The following is a 10,720-nucleotide window of genomic DNA, read 5'->3' as shown; positions in this document are numbered from 1 at the left end:
TATCTCCACAGAATGTGGGTGTGTGGTCACTCTTAGCTTCATTTCTCCCCATAGACCTTACTGGCATGGGTGTCCCTACCAGGAGCTTGTGCTCCAGCCTGCATTGCCCTATGGTTCAGTAAAATTACTGGGCTCTCCCACCACGACCAGGTGGTGACCACGGGAGAGTTATTATTATTATTATTATTATCATCATAAACCCGTCTCGATTATATATTAGATGAGCTTTGGCTAGGCTAGGTATGCCCACGGTTTGTGGCCTTGCCTAGGTCATATTGAATTCAAATGATTAATCAATGTAAAAAAGTGTTCTCAAATTGACATTAACTAATCTGAAAACTAATTAAAATCAGAATATGATACTGAAATATTCCAATTGTAGGTGTGTTTTGCATGTCAGGTAGAGAATAGTAGTTCATGACAATGCTGCTAGATCATATTGTCTTATGAAAATATATCATCTTACATTGTATAAGACAATGTAGTCTAGCCTACAATTATGCCGCATGTCACATAAGACGCTATACAATGATTTCAAGAATATGGCTGGGAAGGGCTAGAACATTTATATAAGCCATCTTTCTAGTGCTTATTAGCTGTCTGCTCCTTTAGTGTGATTTGGCAAGTTCACACTTCCATACATGATGAGTTGGAATAAGTTGTCATCTGCATGGCTCAAACGTGACTCAAACTATTTTTGTTACAGAGTACATATACCTTGCCGTTGCATTAGGCCCAATGCTTAAGGGTTGCAGTTTTTTGTTTATTAATGACATTCCTTGCTACCCATTATCATATACTAATTTGAAAGTAAAACTTTTATAAATGATGGGTCATTATCTTATTTTTTTCAATAAACTGAATAGAATAGCTCTGAAGATATAAAATGCACCATTTAATATCCCAAAAGTAACCTAATATAACATTGCATAAAACAATGAAATACTTAGGGTCATTCAGTTACTAGACCTGGACTTTGAAAATAGACAAAAGTAACATAAACAGATTGGTTTGCACTAACAGTTAAAGTAAAAATAAAATTCCAAAATAATTGACTATGCATTGGTAAAACAGATTTATTGAAAATATTACAAGCAAACAAACTATGTACAGGAGATTAATAAAAAAAACCATGAAAATACATTATCAAAATATTTCAAAGTTATAAAAGATTTGAACTATGATTAATCCAAATTGAGAACAAAACCAAAACAAATGTTCAAAAACATTCCTGACAATTGGAGAACTTAGATTTAACTTAACAATTAATTCTCCAAAAACTAACGAAGTAACTCAGAATAGATTGTAAGAATTTTTGCATTGTTTATTAGTAATCTAAACTACCTAATCGTCTCACCAAAAATGCCAGACAATCTTTTTCATAAATCAAACTTTCTCTTGAACTCTTCTCACTTGTTCTCAGAAGCTTCATTTCATTATCTTCATTGTCTCCAATTGCACGATGTCACAATTGACTATGCCACTCCGACTCATTTACAAAAGTATAAACTAAATTTATTTTTTCCTTTGCAACCTTTCAGTTATAATTGTCTTTCTAATCTTTCTAAAAACGAAGTTCTCTGATTTTTAAAATCAGTAATAAAGGGATTAAGAGAGAATTCTTTAACTCCATTCGGAGATTGCTTAATCTAAGATGCCATTGAAAGATTGGCAATATTGGCATCGAGTGTCAATGTTCACAGAAAGGTTTTTCATTAGTTTAGAATTTAGTCTGGAAAGGTGTGGAGTTTTGCCCTTTTAACAAAATAAAACATTCAAAATAAATAACTAAAAAGCCCCAAAAATAAAATAACATTCAGACTCAACTCCTTACAGATAATTCAATACTAAATATTTCAAATGATTTTATTTTTATATGCAAATTTATATCTTGATAATTTTTTAGATTTAAAACTAATCAAATTACTCCATTTAAAAATAATTCACGATCATTAATTTTTATCGAATACATTGTTTTATCCAGGGAGATCTCGTCGTCGCCGGTGTCTTATCCGGAAACAGGAATTTCGAAGGACGTATCCATCCCAACACGAGAGCAAATTATTTGGCTTCACCTCTTTTGGTGGTGGCGTACGCAATTGCAGGAACAGTGGCCATAGACTTTGAAAAAGAACCTCTAGGTAATAATCTTTTTTTAAAATTTATATTAAATGTTTGATTTATATTAAAATTTTAGTTTAATATCTGATAGGCAAGGACCAGACTGGAAAGAATGTGTATCTTAAAGATATCTGGCCATCTAGAAATGAACTTCAGGTAAGTTTTCATTTAAACTGGTTTCATTATGTTGTATATCTTTAGTGATTTTACAGAATTCTTTAACAGAAAACTCACTAAAAATTCAGGAATATTCTAATGGGATTTCATGTAATAATAAAAATAATTTTGGATGTTGCAGAATAACAAATATCTCAATTCTTATATCAAAAATACAATTATGTACAACATATCTACCTGTTATTTCATTTGAAAAAAATTTATTTGGGAATTTAATAATTTTTCATCGTTTATTAAATTGAAAATTTAATTATGAGAAATTGAAAAAATTTAAATGTAGATGATACTACGCAACACAATACATCAAATCTATTTCTGAAGTTGTTAATAATTTAATAAATGTTTTTATATAATGTTTCAATTCTATCATTACTTTAAATTTATATATATATATTTGTTGCCTACTATAGGTGTATCTCACTTTAAGGGGCTTTGCTAATACAGTGAACTCCTGTATAACACTTTTTTTGCCTCTTTGCCCTTACTATTTTTCTTTTTTGTGTATATATATGTATTGTCTATTTGGACCTTGTTTATTAATAGGACTTATAATACTAGTGAAGTTTCTGATTAGCAAAGAGAGGAGATCTTACTTGTTAGTCAAAAAACAAAATAATGTGAAAATAATGACAAAATAGCAGGTGAAAATAAAGATGTTTTGTTTTTGACTAAAATTGCTTTAAATTTCATCTCTTTGCTAATCAGGAACTTCACCAGTATTATAACATGCTCTCCTATAACACAAATTTGTATAATGTGACGAAAAAATTGCGACTAGTACTTGTACGGAATTTGAGTTTTGTCCTCCATAGGTATAAGTTTTCAACTTCTAAGCCTAGGTTTAAATTCATGTAAAATTGTTTGATAACGCATGTGTCTAACATGATTTCCTATAATGTGGAATGTATCCATGTAAAGTACTAAGTTATTTTTTATGTTTTTTATAATGATTATCGACACAAACTGTGTGCCGGGAATAGCTGTTACCTAACGGGTACTTTATGCGGATTTGCAATTAATGTGCCAGGCCTGGACTTTAAGTGTGCACCAAAAGAAATAATGACAAAGTTAGTAAAAAAAAACAGTCCAATATTTAATAATAATTTTAATAATGACCGTACAGAATTAGTAACAATCAAACAACAATTTATTCGAAAGAAAATCAACAATAATAATTAACCCGACAAAACTCAAATCAATCTACTTGCTAGCTTAAATCTATTCCCCTTTGAAACGCGACAAAAAAATTCAAAGACTTATCCTATGTACAACAAGTCTTAAGAACTAAGGTCCTAACCGTCACCTCAATATACTAGGAACCTTTTTCCTCAACTCTCAAGACTTTCTCTAATCTTCGATCCACAAATCGAATAACTTCTAATTGCCTTGGAACAACTTTATCGCTATAAGACACCTCTCTCATTCACTGCTACGAAGCTCACCACGCTTATTGCTAACAGAAGCTCACCTCGGTCATCTTCGCATGAGGTACAGGCTTTATGCTATGAGGTGACGTCACAATTCTGATTGAGACCACTCCCCTCATTTACATACTTATCTCTAACATTGAACTTTTCCTTTTTGCCTGGCAACCTATTTTCCGACAATACTCGCTAACCTTTTACATTATTCTTTTTGACAATTTTCGGGATGTTTTATTCTTTAAGGTTTAGCAAGTTCTTGAGTTGTGCTTGCGGGGTCTCCCCCTCTTCTCAGTGCGGACTTACTTTTTTCCATTCGGGAGCGCAAATGTTCGCAAACTATTTTCTATGGCACCCCTTCTCGTTGGTGAGTTGGTTCTCTCTCTTTCTTCTGTTCTTAAGTTTCTAAGGTGAGTGGTGAAACCTTCATCCTAACAAAACATAAGCCCCAAACAAAAATAACATAAAAAGCAAAATAAAAGTAACTAAAATAATGCTCGGACTTGGTTCCTTGCACCTGTGTTTTACAAGACTCCACTATACAGTACTTTTCAATTATATTCAGATTTATTATTTTTGATCTGTGCTCCTAATGTAGTTTTCAGGACTTTTTTAATTATTTTCACTTTTTTATTATTAAGTGTGCAGTAGTGCTAGATATATTTATATCTAGCACTATTGTGCATTTAAAAGATGACAGTGTAAATATATTTTTTGGCTTTTATATGCACTGGCAAGCAAAACAAAGGCTGTGATTTGCTTTAGGATGATAGGTTCTAGACCACTGCAGTAAAGAAAATATCAGCTATATTAGCAAAGTATGCCTGTATATTTAAAAATGGACAAACATTGTCTCTTCTGATGCGGTATGAATGACAGTTTAATGATAGCTAGCGATTGTTGTCTGAAAAATTAAGTATTGTGAGTTGTTGAATCTTGGAATAGTATATTAGTGTAGCAAGATTGCCAATGATAACAGGAATAATCTTATTATTTAGAAATTTAATTGAAACTTGTCAGCATTGTTAGGATAATTGGACAGTTATTCTATTAAAAAAAATAGAGTATAAACTTACTTTTCTGATGTTGTAAAGAGATTCACACATGCCTTGGCTAACATTCACTATTGTTGAAATGAAATACTAAACAAATCAGTGCAAAACGAAGTCATTATAACATTCGTGTATATTAAATAGATCAAAATGTAAATAAGAATAAAACAAAATCTTAATTTTTTTAAAAGCCTTTACTTTATTTATTGTAGTTAGAGATAAATGGCTTATAGAGGCTTATGTTTTTGCATTTGATCATCCATACAAATACTGAGCCTTCTTTCCGTTTTTTTGAACAAATGGCTGCTTGAATGAGTTATTTTTGTCACTAAAAATTTGATGTCGTGATGCTGAAGCTTTTCATAACCATATTTTTTAGAATTGTTCTTATCGTGGACATTACATAGATGCTTCTTTCAATTTGGCAGACGACATGTAGTGGCTTTCAATCAACATAATTAGTGTAGTTTTGCAGCCAGAGAAATGCTTTCACTTTGCATTTTGAGCATCTCTTGCACACTTTCTTTCTAGCATAATAGGTAGACTGATGAAAAATACATAATAAAATGTGCACAAAAAGCTAATAAAATACAGACTCAAAATAAATTACTGCGACCGAACATGTCAAATGAGTGGCGTGGCATGCAAGTTGACGTAGTGCAATAGTGAAACACTGCAGAGAAGGGTTTCTTTAAGCAAGATATAAGTGTATGACTTAAGATTAAAATGTTCCTTGTTTTGAGAACAACATTTACAAAATATAAATAAAATTATTGAAAAATCCAAAATACAATCCTTTATTGCTTTTTGAATTCGTGGCACTGGTCTTAGAGATAGATGCTTAACATGTAAAACACTGAGTGACTACTTTGAAGGTTACTTCGGGGGTCGGTAAATACTCTTAAGTCAGCAGTTGTAGGTTTCTTCGGAATACTTCAAACTATTTCTCGAAAGCTTTTTGCAATCACCGTAATGAAAATCGTATAGCAATCACGATAAGTTTCTTTAGAACTCTAGAAGATAATGTGATCAATGACAAAGTGAAAATTTGTGCTAGCCTATAAAACAACTTCCTAAGCAGATACTTAGCAGTTTGGTACAGAAGTTGCAGACACATTGTTATGCACTTCTCTTATTAAGGAACTGCAGTATATTGTGATCTAGATTTCTAACTGTTACAGTGCAGTCAGTGCATAGTGTATATAAGATTATATAAATACAAAGTGGCAGTCTCTTAAGTAAATTTGTCAGAAATTATAATAATATAAGTGTTACAGTTAGCTTTGTTTTCCTCCCTTCCTCTAAATCTTTGTACCAGCCCCCATGTACTGTACCTGATAATATAAAATTTTTAATATAATATAAAGTTTATCTTAAAACTAGCCATTTATGTTTAAAAAATTGTTTCAGGAAATAGAACGCAAATTTGTGATTCCAGGAATGTTTAAAGAAGTATACTCTAAAATACAAGTAAGTTATTTCGAGATCATTTTGAATTTTCTATTTGATCCATAATTAAGGATACATTTATTGAGAACAACTTTATAGAATACATAGACCACATAATGCACTGCATGTTAAACTTTGACGGAATCGAGCTTTCCACTCGATTCCGCCACGAGGACATCAAACCGAAAGTTAAGCTCGAAGTCAATATGCCAAAAACAATTCTCAAATTGGTTCTTTTGATTATAAAGGAACCCAATCGGAACGAAAGGTGCATTGAGTTTGAGCGAGAGTTGAAACTCTAATATTATTACCATAATACTTGGTGCATAATTGATAATTTTAGATTTTATTTACATAATTTTTTTGACCATTAAGATCTCATTTGTTGTAATGGAAATTTTTGATGCTTTGTTAGCAAGGAAATCAGTGTTGGAATCGCCTGGAAGCTCCAGACAGTTTGCTCTTTCCTTGGGATAGCAAATCTACTTACATTAAACTACCACCATTTTTCGAGGGCATGGTAAGACCCGGAATAACAATGTTCTTATTTCTTAGTACGAGTTTACTTGTATTTTACAAGTGATCTCGTACATAATTAACATAATTTAAAATTATTCATAATTTCAGACAAGAGAGCTTCCGTCTGTAGAAAATATTATAAATGCTAGAGTTCTAATAAATCTTGGAGATTCCGTCACCACCGACCACATATCTCCGGCAGGCAGCATAGCACGTAACAGTCCGGCTGCTAGATATTTGGCAAACCGTGGGTGAGTACAGTTACGTTGTCACAAAATGATTCGGAGGGGTGTTCAAAAAGTCTCCATACAGTGGCACAAATCAAGCCCACCGGTGGTCGAATAAATAACAATAACCAAATAAAAACCATCAAACGCTGGTAGTTGGTCATTGGTTTGTGCCTGACCAATGCGCCAGCCACCATGCAACATTCCGGTTTTTTTTTTCATGTGTCTAACACCTAAATAGAATCTGGTTTCCACTTGGAAAGTCCTGCTAGAAGTTATCCATTGGCAGATCACCCGTGTGTCCGTTATTCCGTCAATCCACCGACACAAATCTTAATGCTGACATTTTAATCTTTTGTGAATAAAGTTACATTTCACCTATGTATGTATGGAAACTTTTGGGACACCCTGTATAACGGTTTGAAGATGTTACTTACAAACATTAGCAAACTGTGGCACTCTTACCAGATTATCAATTGGCTATAAATTAGTAATTAAAGCAACTTCTCATACGGTAACATACTTTTCCGACCCGCATTCACTAACGAAACCTTTTAATTGTGGGTCCGGTCAATCCCGAAATGAGAGTGGCCGGACGGCAAGGAACTTAATCAAAAATTTGAGCAAATCTGGATCTTCGGGAATGGCAGGCCAGTGCCCGTATGGCTTTTAGCCCTTGTTGCAAATTTTAATGCGAAATCAAACTGTTAATTTGTAACCAATTATCGGCTTGCCCATATTCGATGGCAAAGAAATTTTAAACTGCATAATCCATTTATAAGGGCGGATCAATAAATAACAAGCAGGGATAGGAATAGGCCATGTTGCTTTGGCTGCTTATTTATCGATCCACTCTTATAGTACTGGTGGGTGAGAAAATGGCTTTGCCATCGAACGTGGTTTTAGTAAAATTCGGCCAGTCGTTAACATTAATCGAGATTTTTGTTACACTTTTCTCTAGTTTGACACCCCGCGAATTCAACTCTTACGGTGCCAGACGAGGTAACGACGAGGTGATGCGCCGCGGAACATTTGCCAACATTCGCCTGTTGAATAAATTCATCGGCAAAGCGGGACCTCGTACAATTCACATTCCATCCGGAGAAGAGGTAAGAGCCATGCCCAAACTGAAAGTAACGATTTGTGGCAGAATTTTTATCTCGATCTTTTGGAATTTTCAGATGGACATATTCGAAGCGGCAGAAAGATACAAACTAGAAAATATCCCACTGATCATCCTAACGGGAAAGGAATACGGTTCGGGATCTTCACGCGATTGGGCTGCAAAGGGACCATATTTACTGGTGAGTGTTTGGGACGTCTTTTTGTTTGCAATTGTGATTTCAATACAGAACCTAATTTGGGCGTGCAAATTAAGTTCTGTATTACCTCGCGAAATCGAGGAGCCATAAAGACGACTTGCACCTTTCAAATTTGTAAAATTGGGGACAGTAATTCGGGTAAAGTTTCTCACGAAAATGTATGAAAGTTTCCACGTGCTTAACGTTAATAAATCATCCGCGGATCTACGGCATATTGAAATACTGTATTTTCTAGGGTATCAAAGCCATTATCGCGGAGAGTTACGAGAGGATTCACCGCAGCAACCTGATAGGGATGGGTATCGTGCCCCTGCAGTACCTTCCCGGCCAGAACGCCGAATCCCTGGGCCTGACGGGAAAAGAAGAATACAGCGTGGCCCTCCCCGCCGACATGGCGCCCGGACAGACCACCACCGTGACGGTAAGATCCCGCTACCCCTCGCTCTAGTTCCCTCACCCTTCCCCATTTCTCTATCCTCCTTCAATGCGAAATCGTTACAGGTGGACGGCTCCAAGAAATTCTCCGTTCTGGTTCGGTTCGACACGGAAGTGGAGCTGGCCTACTTCCGCCACGGAGGTATCCTTCAGTACATGGTTCGTCACATGATCGACTAGAAGAATCCCCGCCGCTCCTCGGGCGACCGGACCCTTTTCTTTCTTTCTTTTTTGTAATCTGCCCGAAATTTTGTATAAAACCGGAAATACTTGCCACGTTGGTGCGCGAACTTTAGGGAACAACAACAACGCCGACGATTTTTTTTCTATGGGAATCTTCGGTCTCCGTCCCCTCGCCACGCTAAATCGAGGGGTCGTTACTCGAGTCACACACTTCCTTGTAAATTATGGATACCACGTCGATGTCTATGCGAGAGAAGAGGACCGAAAACAATTTTTTTATCACTCCGTATATATTATATATATATATATATTAAGATGTATACCTACGAGATATTTACATGTTACTTCCCCAGAATATGCTTATATTTGAGGATAAAACAGTTTAGTACGAGATTATGTCGCTGGTGTCTTTTCTTTTCCCCGCTCTTCGTGGTTAAAGAATTCGGGAAAATGGCTGGCTCGTAATCGAAAGGGTCCAAGGGCCAAAAATCAAATTCGCCGTTAAGAAATGGTCTTACAAGCCAAGCCTGGCCATCTTCCTTCGGAGATTTGCCTGGTCGCGCGTGAACGATCCTCCAGGGACACTCTAGATTGCGGCTCCTAATTCCTCCCGGCTCGAAGATTCTCTCTCGATTTCCTACGGAAACTGAATTTTTTGGCACTTAGACCCTGTTCACTCGCGGGAGGGTCGTCGAGGCACGGGCCAAATCGAATGTCGGAATCAATGCGTAAATCCCCGAGTGGTGTCCCTCCCGATCTGCGAAAGTCCATTGGGTAGGAACCTAATGGCGCTTCGGAGACTCCTCGCTAAATTGCCAATTTGTGGCAATTCTCCGAAGGGTCCGAACCCAATCTTACTTATTTGATGGAGGGATGCCAATTTGTAGGGATCGAACAGCCTCTTGGAGATGCCCGAAAGATCGATCGTCGCCAACAAAATAGCTGTTGCTTAGTGTACGTGTTACGTAAAGTGTTACGCTCGGTTATTTAAGTAACTCGAATCTAGTGGATAAGGTGGAGGATGGGCGTCTTCCCGAAGACTAGATTATTGTTACGGCCGTCCTCTGTCGTAACGACAACCGACCGTCCGCGTAACTTTTACTCGAAAGTGGATTTATTCGAAATTTTAAAATTGCCGAGTAATTCGTTACGTCTTCAATGATCTCAACGGTGAGAGTGCGCAAGAAATCGTAACGCCGTTTCGTTACGGCTCCCGGTAGATCTTTAATAATTATCGCCTTTACGGTGACGTGAATAGCGTAATTATGTCGTAATTTCCGTCTCGCCCACATTCCGTTCTTCCGAATATCGAGTGCCCCATTCCGCGTGGCGTTACCACCCGTAACGGAACCTGTCGCGACATTCGAACGAAAAACATCTTACGTAACGTAGAGTGGCGTAACCAAATTTACGAAATTGTTTTCACTGGAACGGCGTATTAATAACTCGTGACTCAACGCGTTAGCCATTCTGATTCAGCCGCCCGCAACGCGTAACGAGGGGGGAAAGCATCCGGCACGTCCGGAACGTTTCCATTTGTGGTGGGTTTACTTTTCGCGGGAGCGACTCGTCGCGTGTCGAAAGCACTTTTTATTGTTTTCTATTGTATGACGTTGGGTTCTCGTCGATAATCGTACCCACGCGATAGTTTCTCGAGAGGAAACGTTGGATGCGTCCACGGGCAGCTAACCAATGGCGTGATGCGTTTCGTACGAGACGAATTCCCATTGGCGAAACGAGCCCTCGGTTCCGACGGTGCGGAAATGACATCACAATCGAGTGGTTTTGGTAGAAATGCTTAAATTCTGACATTT

The 10,720-nt window shown here is 36.7% G+C and overlaps 1 protein-coding gene across 2 annotated transcripts in view; it reads left to right on the top strand.

Moving 5' to 3' along the window:
• The window catches only part of LOC111631814 (cytoplasmic aconitate hydratase-like), a 65,267-nt gene extending 55,965 nt beyond the window's left edge, over window positions 1-9,302 (top strand). For both annotated transcript variants that reach the window (XM_023376135.1, XM_023376127.1), the window contains 9 exons: window positions 1,985-2,141; window positions 2,213-2,277; window positions 6,182-6,241; window positions 6,636-6,740; window positions 6,848-6,990; window positions 7,928-8,075; window positions 8,148-8,270; window positions 8,524-8,709; window positions 8,790-9,302. In XM_023376135.1, the coding sequence (XP_023231903.1) occupies window positions 1,985-2,141; window positions 2,213-2,277; window positions 6,182-6,241; window positions 6,636-6,740; window positions 6,848-6,990; window positions 7,928-8,075; window positions 8,148-8,270; window positions 8,524-8,709; window positions 8,790-8,903 (1,101 nt within the window). In that variant the 3' untranslated portion in view covers window positions 8,904-9,302. The remainder of the gene's footprint in view (window positions 1-1,984; window positions 2,142-2,212; window positions 2,278-6,181; window positions 6,242-6,635; window positions 6,741-6,847; window positions 6,991-7,927; window positions 8,076-8,147; window positions 8,271-8,523; window positions 8,710-8,789) is intronic.
• Window positions 9,303-10,720: the final 1,418 nt, after the last annotated feature.

This window comes from Centruroides sculpturatus, unplaced genomic scaffold (assembly GCF_000671375.1).
Source record: "Centruroides sculpturatus isolate CEXI.00-Female unplaced genomic scaffold, Cexi_2.0 scaffold72, whole genome shotgun sequence".
Classification (NCBI taxonomy): domain Eukaryota; kingdom Metazoa; phylum Arthropoda; class Arachnida; order Scorpiones; family Buthidae; genus Centruroides; species Centruroides sculpturatus.
This window is presented reverse-complemented; position numbering and strand designations above follow the sequence as displayed.